Source organism: Rutidosis leptorrhynchoides, unplaced genomic scaffold (assembly GCF_046630445.1).
Source record: "Rutidosis leptorrhynchoides isolate AG116_Rl617_1_P2 unplaced genomic scaffold, CSIRO_AGI_Rlap_v1 contig229, whole genome shotgun sequence".
Taxonomy (NCBI): domain Eukaryota; kingdom Viridiplantae; phylum Streptophyta; class Magnoliopsida; order Asterales; family Asteraceae; genus Rutidosis; species Rutidosis leptorrhynchoides.
This window is the reverse complement of record NW_027266478.1, coordinates 45,447-65,734: the sequence shown is the minus strand read 5'-3', so window position 1 is coordinate 65,734 and position 20,288 is coordinate 45,447. Positions and strand designations below refer to the sequence as shown.

At 35.7% G+C, this 20,288-nt stretch overlaps 4 protein-coding genes across 4 annotated transcripts; 3 read left to right on the top strand and 1 right to left on the bottom strand.

The window, feature by feature from the left end:
* The first annotated feature begins 673 nt into the window (after positions 1-673).
* On the top strand, positions 674-10,946 carry LOC139882117 (homeobox-leucine zipper protein PROTODERMAL FACTOR 2-like). Its single transcript, XM_071866488.1, has 11 exons — positions 674-903; positions 1,019-1,136; positions 1,512-1,700; positions 1,776-2,246; positions 2,376-2,477; positions 2,586-2,786; positions 2,890-3,064; positions 3,158-3,429; positions 3,527-3,622; positions 3,844-4,226; positions 10,928-10,946. The coding sequence occupies exons 1-11, from the start codon at positions 674-676 to the stop codon at positions 10,944-10,946; spliced, it is 2,256 nt and encodes a 751-aa protein (XP_071722589.1).
* On the top strand, positions 8,195-9,767 carry LOC139882119 (glucose-6-phosphate/phosphate translocator 2, chloroplastic-like). Its single transcript, XM_071866490.1, is given in 5 exon segments — positions 8,195-8,698; positions 8,841-9,066; positions 9,153-9,375; positions 9,516-9,624; positions 9,627-9,767. Coding segments are annotated over 5 exon segments (1,203 nt in total).
* Positions 10,757-13,422, bottom strand: LOC139882118 (metal tolerance protein 11-like). Its single transcript, XM_071866489.1, is given in 11 exon segments — positions 10,757-11,052; positions 11,055-11,100; positions 11,171-11,262; positions 11,265-11,402; positions 11,482-11,523; positions 11,526-11,574; positions 11,838-12,083; positions 12,182-12,291; positions 13,247-13,316; positions 13,319-13,387; positions 13,390-13,422. Coding segments are annotated over 11 exon segments (1,191 nt in total).
* Positions 13,423-15,476: 2,054 nt separating this feature from the next.
* On the top strand, positions 15,477-18,317 carry LOC139882113 (uncharacterized GPI-anchored protein At1g61900-like). The gene is given in 9 exon segments (XM_071866485.1): positions 15,477-15,687; positions 16,125-16,295; positions 16,393-16,998; positions 17,190-17,435; positions 17,582-17,590; positions 17,791-17,888; positions 17,890-17,935; positions 18,064-18,108; positions 18,247-18,317. Coding segments are annotated over 9 exon segments (1,503 nt in total).
* The last annotated feature ends 1,971 nt before the right edge of the window (positions 18,318-20,288 follow it).

Genomic DNA, 20,288 nt, shown 5'->3' with positions numbered 1-20,288 from the left:
TGTCAAGAAAGGCATATGCATTCTCATTTAGTCAACCCTTTTTTTTCCCATTTTCTAATACAATCGTTTTGTTTTGGCACTTAACTCGAGAGAAATATGCTTATAGACTTTTTGTTAGAACCCATAACATTACTTAATAGTGTACTTTTACTTAGTAAACTCCCATTAACACCGGTTGCAAAAAGAGCATCTTTCCAGAAGAAATATAAAATAAAAAGAGTATATATTGCTGGCTAGGGTTTTGAGGTTCACTGAAATGTTATTACTCCATGTCAAAAGATTCCAAGTGGTCACCTCCCTGATAAATCTAGGTATATATAATTAAACATATTGTCATTCTGCATATCCAGTGTTAATACCCTAATAAACTTCGACTTATTAATGAGATCAGACGTGACAGTTGCATTTCTCTTAGTTACCCTTTTTACTCAGCGAGAGAGACACATCAAAGTAAAAAATAGAGATAAAATTTCCATCTGAGCTGAATTCAATTTTTTAAAACAATTTGGGTTTATTTTATTTTTTAAAAAACAATTTTTTCATCATGTTTTTATACTAATGAGCTGCATTGTTTTTTTTTTCTGTCTTTTTAGGAACGGAAGTAGCCATAGACAGTAAAATCTATTACTAGAATAAGAACAGTCTTAACTAATTAATCAGGATATTAAGAAACATGTTTCAGCCAAACATTTTTGATAGTCCTCAAAATATGTTCAGTATGGGTAGAGACTCAGACAATGATCAATTTGGGGAGCTGATGAGAGATGAAGAATATTACGAGACGAAATCCGGCACTGAAAACATCGATGTCCTATCCGGCGGTGATGATCAAGATCCCAACAAACACCCTAAAAAGAAGCGTCACCAACGCCATACCCAGCACCAAATTCAAGAGATGGAAGCGTAAGATACATATATTTCTTGGATCTTTCAACTTTAAATGTGTATTTATTAATTTTAATATTGATATATTGTATAATAAAGAGTTATTAATAAGAACCCTTTTGGTTTATCTCAGTTTTTTCAAGGAATGCCCCCATCCGGATGATAAGCAAAGGAAGGAACTCGGCCGTGAGCTAGGGTTAGAGCCCTTACAAATCAAATTTTGGTTCCAAAATAAGCGTACACAAATCAAGGTAATTCTTCTTTGATGTATAGATATTAGGCAATAAAATACGCCCATGAGAATTTATTTCCCTATAGATTGTGAGTGAGTATATATCCATATAGGATTTTTAACCCCCCACAAAAAACATTCATAAGTATACTGTACCATATATATACATGTAGGTCATTTTGGAATAAATCTAAATCTACCTCAGTTGAATGTCATCAAGCTATTGGAACAGCTTCATTAATTACCTACTCAGTTATTTGAAATTGTAATCATTGTAAAGAAAGCACATTAATTTCAAGTTAAATATTGATGGATTTTTTGTTTTTATTAATTATTTTAAGTGTAGTAATAAATAAATTTTTGACCCTGATGTTTGTGTTGTTTAATTATTCAGGCTCAGCATGAAAGGAGTGAGAACCAAATATTGAAGGCTGAGAATGAGAAACTCCGAGCAGAAAACAACAGGTACAAGGAAGCTCTTAAGAATGCTTCCTGCCCAAATTGTGGAGGACCAGCTGCTCTTGGTGAAATGTCTTTTGATGAACAACATCTTCGGATCGAAAATGCTCGACTTAAAGAAGAGGTACACTGATATTAAATCCCAAAATATTTAAATAACTAATTGGATATTCTCTATAATTAACATTTTGTGTGATAGATTGATAGGATATCTACCACTTCTTCTAAATATGCCGGCAAGTCCTTGTCTTCACTTGCTCATCATCTACCTTCTCGTTCACTCGATCAGCTCGGATCCAGAAATTTCAGAGCAAACTCAACTGGCTTGGTAGGTGAAATGAACGCCTATGGAGCCGGAGACCTTCTGAGATCTGTCTCAGGGCCTACTGAGGCCGATAAGCCTATGATCGTGGAACTAGCTGTTTCAGCTATGGAAGAGCTTTTCAAAATGGCACAAGCTGGAGAACCCTTGTTGGTTTCAACCGGAGAGAATAACATTTCCAGTTCTACAACTACTGATGACCAGGTGATCCTAAGTGAAGATGAATATGCCAGAACCTTCCCTAGAAGAATCGAACCGAAGCCTCTAGGGCTAAGATCTGAAGCTTCAAGGGAATCCGCTCTTGTCATCATGAATCACATGACTCTTGTTGAGATACTCATGGATGTGGTAAGATTTCACATCATATTGCAAGCCTTGCTAGTCTATTTCAAGTTAATGATATATATACACACATATATATATATATATTTACAAACTATTAATTATATGACTTATCTGTATATGTTTGTTTTTCAGAATCAATGGTCAAGAGTGTTCTGTGGCATTGTATCAAGAGCTATGACCCTTGAAGTTCTATCAACTGGCGTAGCAGGGAACTACAATGGAGCCTTGCAAGTGGTAATTAAAGATTTAATTACATATATTATGCCTAATATATGCTTGTAAATTTGCCCCAATATTGAAGTTAGCTTGTAAAGCAAGGAATGATTCAATCTTAATTTTCAGATGACAGCAGAGTTCCAGCTCCCATCACCACTTGTTCCAACTCGTGAGAATTACTTTGTAAGGTATTGCAAGAAACACAGTGATGGTATTTGGGCAGTGGTTGATGTTTCTTTGGACAATTTGACCCCTAGCTTAGTTTCAAAGAGCCGAAGAAGGCCATCTGGCTGTTTGATCCAAGAACTTCCCAATGGATACTCAAAGGTACATATATATATATATATATAAATATTCCTAGCGCTAGCCTTAATTATTTCAATTGTTTAATGATTATGAATCAATAACTTGAATATTCATGTATATATAGGTTACTTGGGTGGAACATGTTGAAGCTGATGACAGATCTGTTCACAATATATACAAGCCATTAGTTGCTTCAGGACTTGCTTTCGGAGCAAAACGATGGGTAGCCACATTAGACCGACAATGTGAAAGGCTAGCAAGTTCTATGGCCAATAACATTCCAGCTGGGGACCTTTACGGTATGTAAAAATATGTTTATATCGACAACTAAGATGGGACGAAGAAGGGAGCAGTATATTAAAGATTAAGTTGTTGTTATTGTTGTTTCGTAGTAATAACATGCCCAGAAGGAAGGAAGAGTATGCTGAAGCTAGCTGAAAGGATGGTGACCAGTTTCTGCACAGGTGTCGGAGCGTCGACTGCACACGCTTGGACCACACTATCAGCGACGGGCTCTGATGATGTCAGGGTGATGACAAGGAAAAGTATGGATGATCCAGGCAGGCCTCCAGGAATTGTGCTCAGTGCTGCTACTTCTTTCTGGATTCCTGTTCCACCCAAGAAGGTTTTTGATTTCCTTCGTGATGAAAATTCCCGGAGTGAGGTACAACTACAAGTCAACTATATATATGTGTGTTCTGTTTTTGGACAATACTCATTTTGCAGTTTGGATTTAATTATACATGGCTTTAATTTTGTAGTGGGATATACTGTCAAACAATGGTCTAGTACAAGAAATGGCTCACATAGCTAACGGCCGTGATCCAGGGAATTGCGTTTCTCTGCTTCGTGTAAACGTAAGTTTATTACTCACTTCGTCCACAAATAATTGACGCATTTTTTTTCGTCCATTGATAATTGAATGTATCCGGACATTCATTTGTCTTAATACATCTAAATTTCAATGTATTGCGTCGATTATTGATGGACCGAGGGAATAGTTCATGAAGAATTAATTCCTTGCTCTGCATTACTCATGATATGTATATTTAATAATAATATTAATGTATGTTTGCAGAGCTCAAATTCAAATCAAAGCAACATGCTAATCCTACAAGAGAGTTGTACCGATTCGACAGGGTCATACGTGATCTATGCCCCGGTAGATATTGTTGCGATGAACGTGGTGTTAAGCGGAGGCGACCCTGATTACGTTGCACTTTTGCCATCAGGTTTTGCTATACTCCCCGACGGGGCACCACCTAATAATAATAATGGATCATCAGGATTATTACTCCATGATCAACAAATAGATCAAGTCGGTTCCGGCGGTTCTCTACTGACCGTTGCATTCCAAATTCTCATCGACTCAGTGCCGACTGCTAAACTTTCTCTAGGCTCCGTCGCCACTGTTAACAGCTTGATCAAGTGTACCGTTGAGAGAATCAAGGCTGCTGTTATATGATCAAGATACCCCTGCCTAATTAGCTTCATCATAAAAGAGCGTATTACTACTAAAAGGGTAGCATCGGGAGGAATTGAAAAGTGAAGAACGCACCTATATATTATATATCCTCGAGCAACTGTGGCGTGCTTGTGAAGGAAAGACAGGTTCGGGTATTGACTTGCCAAACAATGCCTAGCTATATAATTAAGTAGTAATCTTATTGTTAATTAGTTAGTTGGTTAATTTAATTAATGTAGTAACTTTTTCCCATTAACTCAGTGTTAGGGATAGAGTAATTCCTGCAAGAGATGTAACTTTTTTTTTTTTTTTTTTTTTTTTTTAATTTAGAGAGTCAGTAATTAGTTGGATCAACCGTTTAAATGTGGACTATATATATGTATTAAATGTTTTTGTAGTTTTAATTAACAATGAGTTGTTCTTAGTTATCGATCATTTTTGGCAATTGGCATGCTGCTCTTCCTCTGCTCATTTGATAGAGGTTTATCAATGAGCTTTAACCGGATTCGTGAATCCTATCCACTCCTCCATCCTTCAATCCAAACGAACCCTTAATTACTCCATATCCAACGTACATTCGGATGATTCAACGTACTGTGGTTTAATTACTCAAGCCAGCGCTTTTTTTTTGAAATTACTCAAGCTAGCGCTTAGATTTTACTTTTGCAGGCTTGACAGCATGAGATTGGAAGGTACAATCAATAATGGAAAAAACTTAGGTACGCTTCCTTACGTACGCTACGTACGCTTCTCTGCTTTAAACGGTTGTACGTTTGACCAACAGTACAACTGTTTAAAGCAGAGAAGCGTACGTAGCGTACGTAAAGAAGCGTACGTAAGTCTTGCCCATCAATAATGAGATTGGAAGCTAACTAAGCACAGTACTAATAATAGTAATAACAACTAGCAGTAATTAACCTCACTTAACCTTGATTGTTAGTTGTTGTACGCTGCTACTAGACCAACCATTATGGACTCAAAAGCATAGTGATTCTCCAACTATAAAATACATGACTTTTTTTTATGTACTACGTCATGTATTTTGAGACGGAGAAAATAATTAACAGTTTCATTTTATAAAAATTGAAACCTGGCCTACTTTTAATAACAGTCCAATTTAAAATTGTAGTTTTTCTTTTTTTGAAAGAAAATTTTAGATTTTATACAATACTGAAGCAAATGAATAGTTGAAACTAATTAATTTGAAATAATTATTCCTCGATCTTTTTCAATTTACATAAGTTGGAGGCACATATATATACATATATATTCATTCAATTGATTGTTGATTCTCCTAAAAAAATGTTTTAATTGAAAACCAAATTAAAATATACTGTAATTTGGCCAACTCGATCCAATTCTTATACGTCCAGTTTTTGGTGCCTTCATCCATTGTCCAATAGGGTGGTTGATATGGATAAATGCCTGTCAACTTAATTGTCGATGTAGGGTTTCCGACGTTTGTTGAATTATTGTATGATACACCTACACAACTCTGTATGTTCGTAGTCTCAGATATTAAATACAGTACTAAAAATACAATTCTAAATTAATGTTTAAAATCGGTACACAAACTACCACTAATTAAATATATTTATTACAATTATAGTTTATTTTCATGTCTCGAAAATGTAAGCTGACATAATAAGATACATAATCAGAGCAGACATAAAGCAAGAAGAAATAAAATAAAATAAATTAATTAAATTAAATTTAGCATATTTAAACAAACATAAAAGAATTGGAGCTATTTTAAAAAATTAATAAAAAATAAATAAAATAATTGGAGCAGAAATGCGAATTTGAAGCTGAGAGGTGGGCCAGGCAGTCTGGGACTCGATAGCTAATTGTACATGGGCCTAAAGAATTTGATTGGCCCAATAAGAAAAGGAAAAAATGAGTAAATAAAAGTTTTCTACAGAGTTGTCCATGTGTTGAAACTCTCATTCTTACCGAGGTAAATAAAAGTTTTTATTTTTATTTTGATTGCTCTGTGTTTTAGCTGCTTCCATGCTTGATCAATCATGTTACTGTGATAACCTTCAGGGAATCAGCCAGCCCAATGAATTTGATTGGACACTTCCTCCAGAGATTACAAGTTTCTTATCACATCTCAAGACCCTTAAAGTTCGAGAATTTAAAGGAGAAGAGGAAGAGTTATTCGTGATGCAGCATTTGCTGAAGAAGGCAATTGTTTTAGACGAAGCAGAGATATATAAGTAGTTTGCTTGTTGCAAATGTGCTAGTTTCACACACTTTTTTGTATGAAAACTTTCAGATTTGGATCTAGATCCTTGATTTAAGTTATGGCATGCCTTCATTTAAGTTTTGCTAACATGACTCATAATCTATCACCCATCCCTAGTTACAACACATGCTTATTTATAAAAATTGCAGCTTTGCTTGAATTGACGGTAAAAATCAAAACTTTGACACCCCCTTTTCTCCGGGAATGGATTTTAAATACAATTACAAGGCAATTCTTTTATTTTGCATTCCCATGTGGTTTTTCCATTGGATTCATTGAAAAATTTGTCGCCCTGTCCCGATATAAAAAGAAATTATGCTCATAAGTAATAATTCAAGGGCCCCTTTGATGAGTAACGATTATTTGCAGAGACAGACAATTGAGCTAACTCAACATGTTGTCTTTTAATGTTTGGTTCGCAGGAAATTAGCGGGGTGAGTTTTGCAGGAAATGAATTATTACACCAATCTTAATCTTATATTGTTGGAATTTGGAAATGAATGAATTATGAATTTCATTGGGAGCAAACAATATTCTTGCGACAGTAGAATAAAAGATAATGTAATTGAAGTATCGGCTATGCTAAATGGACTCATCTAAATGTGGATTTCTTAAACTCATTGTATTTTGTGGTGTTTTAAAAACGTCACAAAGTACAATGAGTTCAATGAGTCCATAAAATAATAAGACCAAAAATCATGCCTCACATTGAAGTATAGAGATTTGCGAGAGTGGATATATTTGTCTATGTGCGATTGGTGACCATGCATGGGTGTCGAAAGTTAATCGTCATGTCTAAAGTAGTAAGTTTCTACCTAAAAACCTTTCTCGATTAAAACTTACTCTATTATTTTACTGCTGTATTGAGCAATATTTACAGTTAGATTCTAAGTTCTAACCATTAATCTTAAGCTCAGAATATGATGGAATTAGACAAAACGCACATGATTATTGTAAGAGAGACTGTAACTAAAGTCGTTATATAGCTGACCGAGTCCGTTACAATTTTAAGTGAAAATCAAAAATCAGAATCAGAAGAACTTGTAAAATCTAGCATTATTTGGAGAGAGAAAAGAAAAATCTTGCATATTTGGTAATCTCGTAAACCCATCATTTGCCCCCCAACATTTTATTCATCTCAACTAGCCCTTAGGATCTCATCGTTCCTCCGTCATCATCTTCAACGTTTTCATTTTTTTCCCAGGATTAGACGGTTCCGTTGAATTTTCTGAAATAAACGTGTATACATTTGACTAGCAGTCTAGCAGTATTCAATAGCTCAGCAAGAAGTTAACCGCAGGGTCTAATTTGATGAAAAATTAAAGCTTAACTGAGATAACTGAAAAATAAGAGGGTTCATTGAGGCAAACATTAAAACTTGGGGGGCAAATTTAGAAAATAATTTTCTTAAGGCACATTCCTAGGAAATACTAATTAAGAAATAATTACACGTGTAATTAAATTTAATGGTTAGAGATTTGTAATCACCGTGTTAACCGCGAAAATGAACAAATCAGCAGCTCTCTTCTTCTTCTTCCTTCACAACAGAAACAATCAGAGATCGCAATTTACACACCGAAAAAACCGACATTTTTATAGCACATCATCACTCCTTTCTATAAATTCCTCTCACATTTCCAAACCCCCTTCTCTCAAAACCATCTTCTCCATTTCCCAGATTGGCGTTTTTCCATTCTCACGCCAGTCTAGCTCAAAATGATCTCTTCAATGAAGCACACAACTTCTTTTCTCTCTCCACCCACTGATTTCTTGTTTAAGACAAGACCATCTCTCAAAACGCAATTCTACGCATTACCCATTATCAGAAATCAGCTGAATAATGTTGACGGCCTCTCTATTTCATCTCAAAAGCCGCTTCATATCGCCATGGTTGGAAGTTTGAAACTTTTGACGGCAAAAAGAGATGGAGTTAAGTGCAATGCGTATGAGGCTGACAGATCACAGCCTTTGGACGTTAACTTGCATTCTCAGTGTGAGGCTGCTAGTAAAATAAAAATTGGGATTTATTTTGCTACATGGTGGGCTCTGAATGTGGTTTTCAACATCTATAATAAGAAGGTGTTGAATGTTTTTCCTTACCCTTGGCTCACTTCAACCCTATGTCTTGCTTGTGGCTCTCTTATGATGTTGGTCTCTTGGGCTACGAGAATTGCTGATGCCCCTAAAACCGATTCCGGGTTCTGGAAGACTCTATTCCCGGTAAATTCAAAGACCATTTGTTTCAATTTTTTTGAAATGAGTGTTTATAAACTTTGTTGATAGATTGAGATTTGTATCATTTTGCAGTTCTGTTTTCTTGTTCTTGTAATTTGAATCAATAAAATTTCGTGTGAGAATGTAGGTTGCTGTGGCTCATACAATCGGCCACGTGGCTGCTACAGTAAGTATGTCAAAGGTAGCAGTTTCATTTACACACATCATTAAGAGCAGTGAGCCAGCTTTCAGTGTCTTGGTTCAAAGGTTTCTATTAGGCGAGGCATTTCCTCTTCCCGTTTACTTGTCTCTCGTGCCGATTATCGGAGGCTGTGCTCTCTCTGCTGCCACTGAGCTCAATTTCAACATGACCGGTAAGAATCATAATTCAGTTTTACTTCCACTCAAGTGTCTTCATTGTTGTTGAACTGAGTTCTTATTGTGGTTGATCTGTGTGTAGGATTTGTTGGGGCAATGATATCAAACTTAGCATTCGTGTTCCGAAACATTTTCTCAAAGAAAGGAATGAAAGGGCAGTCAGTTAGTGGGATGAATTACTATGCTTGTCTTTCGATGATGTCTCTTTTGATTCTCATTCCCTTCGCAATTGCTATAGAGGGACCTCAGCTGTGGACTGCTGGCTGGAACAAAGCTCTCTCCCAAATTGGACCCAATTTCGTATGGTAAGAAACTACTATATTATGAAAAGTATGACGATTTCGACATTTACGTATGAAATTCAATGTTTGTCTGTTTTGTTTTCTAAACATCTTGATGCTGATGGTTTCCTTTGTTCCGCTTTCTTTTTTCTTTACTGTATCAGGTGGGTGGTGGCTCAGAGTGTGTTCTATCACTTATACAATCAAGTTTCATATATGTCTCTTGATCAGATCTCTCCCTTAACATTTAGCATTGGAAAACACAATGAAGCGGGATATCCGTCATAGTTTCCTCGATCATCATCTTCCATACTCCTGTCCAACCAATCAATGCCCTAGGAGCTGCCATTGCAATTTTTGGCACCTTTCTATATTCACAAGTGAGTCCTACAAATCAATCTCAGAATCTGATTTAGACACCAAAAAAAATCGCTTTTTGTTTGTACTTTTCTGGTTCTCAATTGTTCCCACTGCAAATGGACCACAATTGTAAATAAGAATAGAAAGATAATGGTGGTAGAGCTCATCTGACATAAAATGAGAATCTAATAGGAATATCCAAAATTTCCTTGTCTGTTCAGTTTTTACTTTTAACTTTCGTTTTGTTTCGATGTATAGTGTTTGAGACATATTCATAATTAAACTTGAACAGGCAAAGAAGTGAAGGAAGCACGAAGACTTGAGGGATTTGATCTATTGCGTGAGAAGCAAGTCTTGCTAGACCATAAAGATTTGCTTAACAATGGGCAGAGCTGGGACTTCTTCATCGAATGTAAAACAAGAGTAGCAAAGTAGATTGTTCAATGTAGTTCCTTTTTTTCTTTCTGCTCTTGCAAGTTAAAATGCACTTTGTAGTTTTTAGAGAAATCCAATTTTGGTAGCTTTTGAGTCCAATAAAGATGAAATCTTTTTATTTATTCCTTCCGTCTCTCAAAACATGATTTTTTAAACTTTTTATTTTGTCTCAATAAGGACAACTTTCATACTTAATTTTGATCAAAATATGTTGCATTAGCATTGTTATCTTGTTTTGTGTGTCAATACCTTAAAAAACGAGAGTAATATCTAATTTAATCTTGTCAAATCAAATATAAGCAGCTGTCTGTTATCCAGTGAAGTTATTCTAAACATAGTCAAACAATACACCTCACTCGATCAACCCTTTTTCACCATACCACTAAATGTAAAAAAAATTACAAGATAAAAGCATGTTGAAAATAAGATTCCATTCTCATTTAACATTTTCTTATATAGATCCGGTCTGTTACAAAACAGAGAAACAATTTCATAACCTATCCTACGGTCCACAGTACTAAGTCTTCCAAAAAGCAATAAACGAAATTTCAAAGGTGGCTATAACGGAAAAATTTGGGACTGACTACATAAGATATGGAAATAGGTTCTTCTAGCGTGCATGAGCGTGCTCAGGTTTGTGGGTGTACTCATAATCAAGATGAACGAAAGCTCGCTCAATTTCCGGCAAAAGCTCAAGCTTCTCCTGCAACGATTCCCCAATGTCGTGAGCCTCTTGCAAGGGCATGTCTGACGGCAACACAATGTCGACTTCGACAAAGTAATGTGATCCAAATGTATAAGCTCGTACAGTATCAATTTGACGTATAGCCTTGTGATGATTCCAGCAAAGGTATGTCAGCTTCTGTAAGAATTCAGGAGTAGCTGACTTCCCCACGAGTGAGTTACGTTTTCCAAGACTGTGACAGACCACGTGCGGATGGTGTACAGGGCCAACTGCATATAAATTCCTGTTAACAGCTACAAACAGTACATAAAAAGGGGAAAGATGGAAAATTCTACTCACAATGATAGCTCCGACAGGGTCCATCCAATCATCAAAGTAGTTGGCAAGAAGTGCCGCAATAAGCCCAATGATATTGGTGATGACATCGAAAAGTGGTCTTGTGCATAAGCTTTGACAATTTCATTAGTAAACGTTCGACAATAGAAAACCAGTGCCAGCTTTACCATTGTTACTGACAGCATTATGCCAACAACCCACTGCTCCTGCTCTTTGCTGAGGTCAAACTCATATCCTAGCACAAATATTTTTACAAAAACGTGAGATTCTTGTCAGGACATCCAATTACGACAACAGGAGTGAGGGTGCTGAACTATAGTTTTTTACAGCAGAGAACAGTGTACGCAATGATTCAAAATTATTTGCAGACCCAAAGTTGCCATGACGGAAGCAAAGACAAGAATTCCCTGAAAAAAGAAGGAAATGGTCTGAACATTAGCAACCTTTGACTTCGAGACAATGTTGCGCTTGCGCGCAGAAAAATATTAGACAATCTACAGATGGCTTCATTGATAAAGGATCAAAATCAAACAAAATAAATGAGGCAAAAGAATAAAATTGACTGGGTACTGCATAAATCTTCGGAAATTGAATGCATATTGCACAAATAACACACAGAAACAGATGTAAAAACAAAATAGCCAAGTTAGGTAGGAAAAAAAGGACTGACCAGCGGCTGCATCCGCTTCTTGCCGATGGGATACTGATATGGGTTGGCGTCTTGCATCGAAAATGCAGTAAACCAGAGGATGAAGCCAGATAAGAGATCCAGAAGAGAGTCAAGAGTTGATGCAATGATGGCTAATGAGCCGCTTCTGACGGATGCATAGACTTTGGCAACAAATAGAATCATGTTTGCGACATTAGATATCCTTATGGCCATGGTCTCACTTCTGGCCAGCTTTTCCTGTTCTTCCTACAATATTAAGCAAACATCAATATCAGCTGGTCTTAAACTGCACACTCATACTGATAAACAATTCACGAGTCAAGACATAAGAATATTATTCAAACCTTTGACAATCCAGGAACAAATCCTCGCTCAGTTAAGGCATCCATTTCATTAAAACCCTCCAGCATTTCAACCTGCTGCTGATAGTACTCAGCCACGTTATCTTCTGGGCCTGGGCAATAATCTATAAGACGATAAGAATAACTACATTGCGTTGGTCCAATTGCAGCGAATCGAAATTCCACATGCGACTTTTTTCTTCTATTTTTCATTTAAGAAAATTAAAAGATTTTTTAGTAGAATTATAATTCTTAAAAACAAAGGCTGTCATTATCTTAAAAGAAATTAAAACTAAACTCCATAGGATTGCAAAATAACATGAAGATGAGAATATAACAAGATTTCAAAAACAGCAACGGAGTAAATTTTCATAGAGCATTAAAAAGGTCAAGTTTTAGAGAGAACATCATCTGAACCTCTGAAGATACAAACAGATTCCAGAGCCAGATGTAAATCAAGGGACAAAACAGTTTGACAGATAGTATAAAACCAGGGAAGCAAGCAGAAATTTTTCCTTGAAATCGAGAAACTTTACTTGTTATAACTCTCTGTGCTTGAACCGACTTCAAAACCAAAATTTAAAAGACAGTGATCAGAGTGCTTGAAGTAATTGTATATCAAAATATGAAAAATTCATCAACATATACGCACGCATATATAACAGAGCTGCAAGCCGACAACACTCTATGTCTTAGTCAGGAATATTATCAGATCAGTAAGTTCTCAATGGTGCATGTTTAAATCTCAACACAACTTAGCGAAAGCAAACCGAAAACATGAAAATTCATCAACAGATAAGCATAAACAACAAAGCTGTCAAAACTCAAAACCCACCACAACTGTCTCTATGGCTATTCATATCAATCTGACAACAGTAAGCAGGAATATTTTTCAATGGTGCATAATAAATCTCAACACAACTTTAGAAAAAGTAAACCTAAACATCAAAAAGGAATTATAGTTTTTCAACAAAGAGATGGGAATATTATCAGCCGAGAACAAACAAACGAAATCAAAGATGCAAAGAAACAGACCAAATCAAGATTTCCAAAGCCATTGTTTTTTACCTAAAACCCCACCAAGACAGTCATGGAGACTGCTAGTAGAAACTTTATCTCTGTGTTCATTAGATAATTGTTGAAACCCATCAAGTTAAGCCGCCACGAGACGTCGCCATTATTGGTGTTGGTTTCAATAGTGACTGTTGCTCCTCCTCTTGATCGGTCGTTAACGGCTCAACCATTTTCCGGTCACCGTTTCAGATTCAAAATTTTCTTTCCTATTATGAAGTTAGAAGTAGCTCCGCAATCTTAGTAACGTGACTGCTTTTTACACTAATAGTGTCTAGAGCTAATGTAAGGAAATGGTAGGAATGGAAATTTTCAAGACAAGCTAAGGGTATATTAAGCCATTTGATAATGTTGTGTCAAATATTGGATGAAGACAGTACAGAGTTTGCGGTAATAATAATTAGTGATTGTACACGTGGCATAATCGGATTGAATAAAAGGAAAATTAGGCGCTAACAAATTGACCAAGAGCAGTGTATTTGAAAGTTAAGAACACAATCACCAATCCATGTGTAGTCTTGGACCTGCTCGTGAACCGATTCGAACCCTGAATCGGAACCGACACTGTTAAATTTAGAATCCAATTGATCAATTTTGGAACGGTTCAATAAACCGGCTCAGAACTGGTTTTCATCAGGGATTATGAGCGGATACTGAACGGGTCCTAAATCGAATCTATGTCAATGGTTTCATGTGCGGTTTAAATTTTTACGAACCGAAACTATCTGTAACCTTCTTAACTCAGGTTCATCGAAGCGGTCCGTCAAAGAATCTGTTTGGATCATTGAAAATATGTCCCTGAACCGTCGGTTTATTGAATCAGAACAGACCAAAATGGCCCGTGAGCAGGTCTTGTTGGCCTAGTCAAGTTCAGACCAGACCAGTTCCTCTCCACTGGGCTTGAAACAAGGTTTTTGTCTGATTACATGACCATTTTAGGCCCATTAGACAGAATTTGGGCCCAACTAGATTCGAGTTGTTGGCATGAATCGGTTCAATTAAATATATGTTTTTTAAATATTTTTAATATTTATATATTAAATAAATTAATTCTAGCTAGATGGATTTTTTTCTTTTTCAACAAAAAATAAAACACTAGAACCAATTATGACCCATTCTTAAATTTGTCTAACCAGAATTTACCGATTATTAGGACTCGCATTTGATTAGACTTGGTTTCAATTCAGGATTGATCCAAAATTGGACTCATAGTCAAAGTTCATAGTTAGTCAAAATAATCATCATAATAATAAATAATAATAAGCACCTTGGCCCCATATGAGAATAGCTCAGTAGTGGTGTGCTCCCACCTCAAATAGTGAGGTCAGGGTTTCGAGTCGCGTAGTCCGCGCACTAACTTGTAACTATTAAAAAAAATAAGCATCTTGTTTTCAATGGAAGAGCAACTTTTCCCTTGCTGTTTGCTTAAGCAATGGCCATAAAATAAAATATATTTTACTAATCTCAAATTAAAAAGACATATTTTTTTTCTCAAAATACATATAAATTTATAAATTTAAGATTAAAAAATCATATTTTCCTATTTTATTCATCACCAATTATATAATATATTTTAATATTATACATACATCACTCATATATTAATAATTATTAATATTATGTTGTTAAATTATTACTTTCAAAATTTATTTCTTTAATCTATAAAAAAAATTAAAAATATTTTGAATATTAAGAATTAGAATTAAGAGAAAATAAGATGTATAGTAACAGCAATAGTACAGCTATGAAATTGAATGTAGTTAATTGAAAAAATGCAGCAGATAAACATTAATTCTTGTTCAAAAAATCATCCACCACAATTTGAGCAACCAACCAACCACCAACCCAGCCCTCTTCCTCATAACCAGCCAACCCCACATCTAAAGATATGGATTTTATGATTTTTCTTTTGCATAAGAATGAACCAAGATTAAAATAAGTACTAGTCTGTGTCTCTGTGTAGCTGATTTATAATAAAATTGAACTTTGACCTTGTCTAGTGTGTAAAGTATCAATCTTTCCGAGCAATTAATACATTCACCGGTGCAATGCTGTTGGAAATCCTTTTTCTGAGCTTTTTAATGACATTGTTTTTTGTAGGGTCGGTCTCTCTACACTTATTAACACACGCACTCTTTTCTCTCTCGCTCAGCTACAGCTATTGCTTACTACATCTGTCTGCTTTTTCGACCCCACAAGTTTGAACTTTGAAGAATGCAGCTCATTCATGGCTTCTTCTTCTTCTCTACAACTTAATTCTCTCTCCACTATTCATTCCTCTTTCCTTCCTACTCCTTCTCTGTTTAATCACTTACCCACTTCTACTACTGTCGCTTTTAAACTGAATTACCAAGTTTTTTTTTTTCCCATGAGTGAAGGTGTCTCTCTCAAGCTCAGTCTCAGCATGGTTCCTTTAATGGCGTTCCTCTTGTTTCTATGTAAGTGTAAAAACTTACTTCTTTTTAATTTACTTGGTGTGATCTGCATTGTGGCTTCATTCAATTGACTGATCTTTGAATTACTAGCTTCCTTTGGGGACAAATTTCAATTCCTTTTTAGCTCAATTTGTACTACTATCACCAAACCCTAATCTAGTTATCGGAGTAGGACTGTAGGAGTACCTCCTTTCCATTTAGCTTGATTTTGGTCACATTTTTTACATAGTCACTCATGATTACCTCATGTATGCTACCATGCTTCTATAGTTTTAGAACACGAATTACTACTAATCGAATTTGATGATTATCATTGGTATGATTATCATTGGTCTCTATGTTTCTGAAATATCTAAATAGAGAGTGCTAGTCTTTTGCAAAATTCGGTTCTGGCACAATGTCATTTTCCTGACTTTCCATGGATGTGTGTATCTTAACAGGTTTGCATGAAGCTTGTTCCAATCCACTGGATTATTCTAATGGTTCCTTAATCAGTTCAGATGATATGGTACCTCAGATTACCCCTAGCGGGTCTCCTCATCCATTTATTCCTATAAATGCGTCCTCACCATTGGTACCCTTCACGAATACTACTGTTCCTAAATTATCAGGTTTGTTTATATGGTATTCTGATGTTCGAATAGCAAATCCACGTCTCTTCTTGTTGTTAATAATACTCTGCACTTTGGAACACTTTCCTCTTTACAGGTCTCTGTAGATTAAATTTCGATGCTGCAGAAAGTATAATGACAACAACTTCACTTGACTGCTTTTCGCCGTTTGCTCCAATGCTTTCTAATGTAATGTGTTGTCCTCAGTTGGAGGCCACTTTGGCCATTCTTGTTGGTCAATCAAGTAAAGCCACCAACATACTTGCTATAAACAGAACTGTTGCAAGGCATTGCCTTTCAGATATCGACCAAATTTTGGTAGGCCAAGGTGCTAGTGCTAGTCTCAGGAGGATATGTTCGGTTAATTCATCCAACCTCACGGAAGCAACTTGTCCGGTTAGAAATGTCAGTGAGTTTGAGAATGCAGTGGAGACATCGAAGCTTCTTGATGCCTGCCAAAAGATTGATCCTGTGAAAGAATGCTGTGACCAAGTTTGTCAGAATGCCATTTCAGAAGCTGCAACCAAACTTGCACTGAAAGCTTCTGAAATCTTAACGGTGGGTGGGCAACGTATTCTGCCTGAGCCCTCGACTAGGGTTAATGATTGTAAAATGATAGTCCACCGATGGCTAGCAAGTAAACTTGATCCTTCTGATGCGAAGGAAGTTCTTAGAGGGATATCCAACTGCAATATTAATAAAGGTAATTCTTAGCAGAAATCTTATAATGAATAGTACCAATATTATCCATATTTGTCGTCTACATGTATGCTAATTCTTATTTTTTAACTGTTACCAACATGCTCAATGGATTTTCATGTTATTGCTATATTCTGGTCCTAGTTTCTTCAACCAACCTCATTGATCTTTATCTTATTCTTCTATATGCTTCAGTTTGCCCTTTAGCATTCCCTGACATGGAGCATGTTGCAAAGAGCTGTGGAAATAATATAAGTAATCAGACAGCCTGCTGCAATTCCATGGCAAGCTATAAGTCTCACTTGCAAGGACAGAAATTTATCACAAATTTGCAAGCGCTAGACTGTGCAACATCACTAGGCAAGAAGTTACAAAAATTGAATGTCACCAGAAATGTGTATTCTCTGTGTCATATAAGTCTTCAGAGTTTCTCCCTACTAGGTTAGTTGAGCAAAATTAACTATTTTCCAACTTACTTTTCCTTTTCCCTTTCTTAACCTTTTATCTTTAAAAGTTAAAACTACGACTGATACTTTTTTTTTTTTGGTTGCTGCTTCTGTATGCTATCTGGATCAATGAAGCTGGAGGAACTCAAGGTATATAACAACATTCTAGTAATTTAGATTGCTATGGTTATCCTTAATTTCGTTGTTTATGAATTCGGAATATGTGCATTTTCTTTCTTCTATCCTCGTGCTTTATGCCAATTGTTACTTTTTATTACAATGATTCATCTATCCTTTCAACCTTTTTTGGTTGTAATAATGTAATCCTTGTGTGTTGTATTTTCTAATAGATTCGGGATGCCTCCTGCCAAGCTTGCCTTCAGATGCAACATTTGACAAGTTGTCAGGGCTTAGCTTCATTTGTGATTTGAATGACAACATTGCAGCCCCCATGGCCATCAATGGATCAGGCACCAGCTTCATCGTGCAATAAAAGTAAGTTCTACTCTGTAAATAAATTCATAAGAGGGATAGAATGATTGATCGACTACTATTCGTCTCTAGTCTTAGTGCTTATGTTGGAATAAGGTTTTGAGTGGTTTTGTTATATTGTCGTGATGCAGCTATCAGAATTCCTGCTCTTCCTGCGGTAGCATCTGCACAGAATGGTGAGTCTCTGTACATTAATCTACCATATCTGTAAATCGCTTAGATATGTATTTGAATTATCATCGAGTAAAATGAGTTTGAACCCGTCAAAAGAGAAGTTTTGATAAGCTGTCTATTTTGTTCTTATCTGTCGGCAGGTCTAATCAACCAAAGGATGATATACTATTTAGTCTCTGCTTTGTCAATTACACTGATGATGCTGTTGTAGTTTCGACTCTACCCGGTACTATCCTCAATTCACCATCATCTTCCAGCTAAGCTCATATAAGAATGCAGAAAACTGTACCAAAGACTGTGACGGTGCTCTGGACTTGAACCGTTTACTTGAAGCATACATAACGTGGGAGAGAGAAAGGAATCAAGTTTTGAGTTTCTCGTCATATTTATGAATCATTCTTGGAAGTCAGTGTAATAGAATGTTTTGTAAAGTAAGTAATTAGGAAAGTTAAGGCAAATGAATGTTGTAAGTATATCTCGTTGTACCATAATACTGTTTATGTCTGGAAACCATACAATACAAGTCTATTATGGACATTATGGATTGAAAGATTTGTGATTTGGTGGTTCAAACTTTATATGATCAATATATGATTTATGGCACCTTTATATGCAACTGGATGCTATAATGAGGTACTCCCTCACCTCCGTCTCGTAATACATATTTTTTTAGACTTTTTATTTTGTCTCAAATTAAACGACTTTCATATCTAATTTAGATCAAAATATGTCAAATTTTTTCTCATTTTATTTTGTGTCAATACATCGGAGGGAATATTAGATTTGGATTAAGGAATTTAGATAGCTTAATTATAGAGTAGAGTAACTATGAAGTTATAAAAAAAATAAAAAATAAAAGACTAGATAGCTTATATATACACCCATTTCATATGTTGAGGTAGCTTCTCTTGCAAGCTAAGAAAGAAAAATGGCAAAGACAGAATGGAAAAACAATTTGGACTAATTAGAACCTTGATTAGCAATATTACTTATGTTTAAACAAGAAGTACGTCTTCAATTGAGTCAAAATTTGTTTGTAAACGTTGACCACCATGCTAGCTTCTTCATCTTCTTAACTAATCTGACATTCAGCTTGCAGAATCTGACCTTGAACGCCGATATTCGCCTCCATTGACGTGGCGAATCGGCTCTGTCTAACGTCTTGTATATCAAAAACTTTGCTCTTCTATGAAAGACTTCTTCTGGGTCTTCTTTATACACCTTTGTGTATCCATTAAACTGACCTCTCCTCAAAAAACCCATTAGTTTATAAATTGACAATCTGTGAGCTTGGCATGTATTCCAAAGTAATGTTTGGTTGGTACGGGGGTTACGGTAGATTATATTTTAATATTAACGTTTTCCTCTCATATTTGCTTTGTTATTTTCTTTTCATTTATTTTAAAATAAAATATATGTTATAGTCTTTTCAATATATTATTTTTTTTAAAAAAAAAAATCGTACAATTGAGTTTGTGTATGTAGATATTATTATTTTTTTGACTATATTACCTTTGAATTAAGAATAATGTATATATATTTTTTCTTATTCTACTGGCTTAATTAAATTTTCATTGGTCTGTAATAGGGAAAAAAAAAGAATTGTAATTTGCAAAGCTGGCGTCTACAGACATGGAAGGCATTACTCGTTTGCATCGTTGCATGGAGAGGCTCTGCACGAAGTGTCACTAATTTCATTTCATTATTATTACGTGCCTTTTCCTTTTACGATAAGTTTTTCGGATAATTGTATTTTTCCTACCTCAAGTCCCTAATTTTTAACAAATTACTACTTCGAAAAAGTCAACGTCAAAATTCATACCTCTCCGTTAAGTTTCCTAACAAAATCATATTTCCGTCAAAAAATTGCATACGTGGCAGTAAATATTCTGTTAAGTGTGCACAGTCAGCGCCACGTAAGCGACATGTCACCTGCTTACTTAGCAAAAATGACACGTCATCATCTTCAACCTTTGTCCAAAAAACCGGTCGGTAGTCGCCACATTTCAAAAAATTTCATATGGCCAGACTCGTTTAGACGAGGTGAACGTCGTCGTGGTGTTGGATATTTCAAATTTCGAACCGTTTGGTGTAGATCTAAGGTTAAAGGTGCGGTGACCGAACATTTAAGCTTAGATCTACACCAAACGGTTCAAAATTTGAAAAATTCGACACCACCACG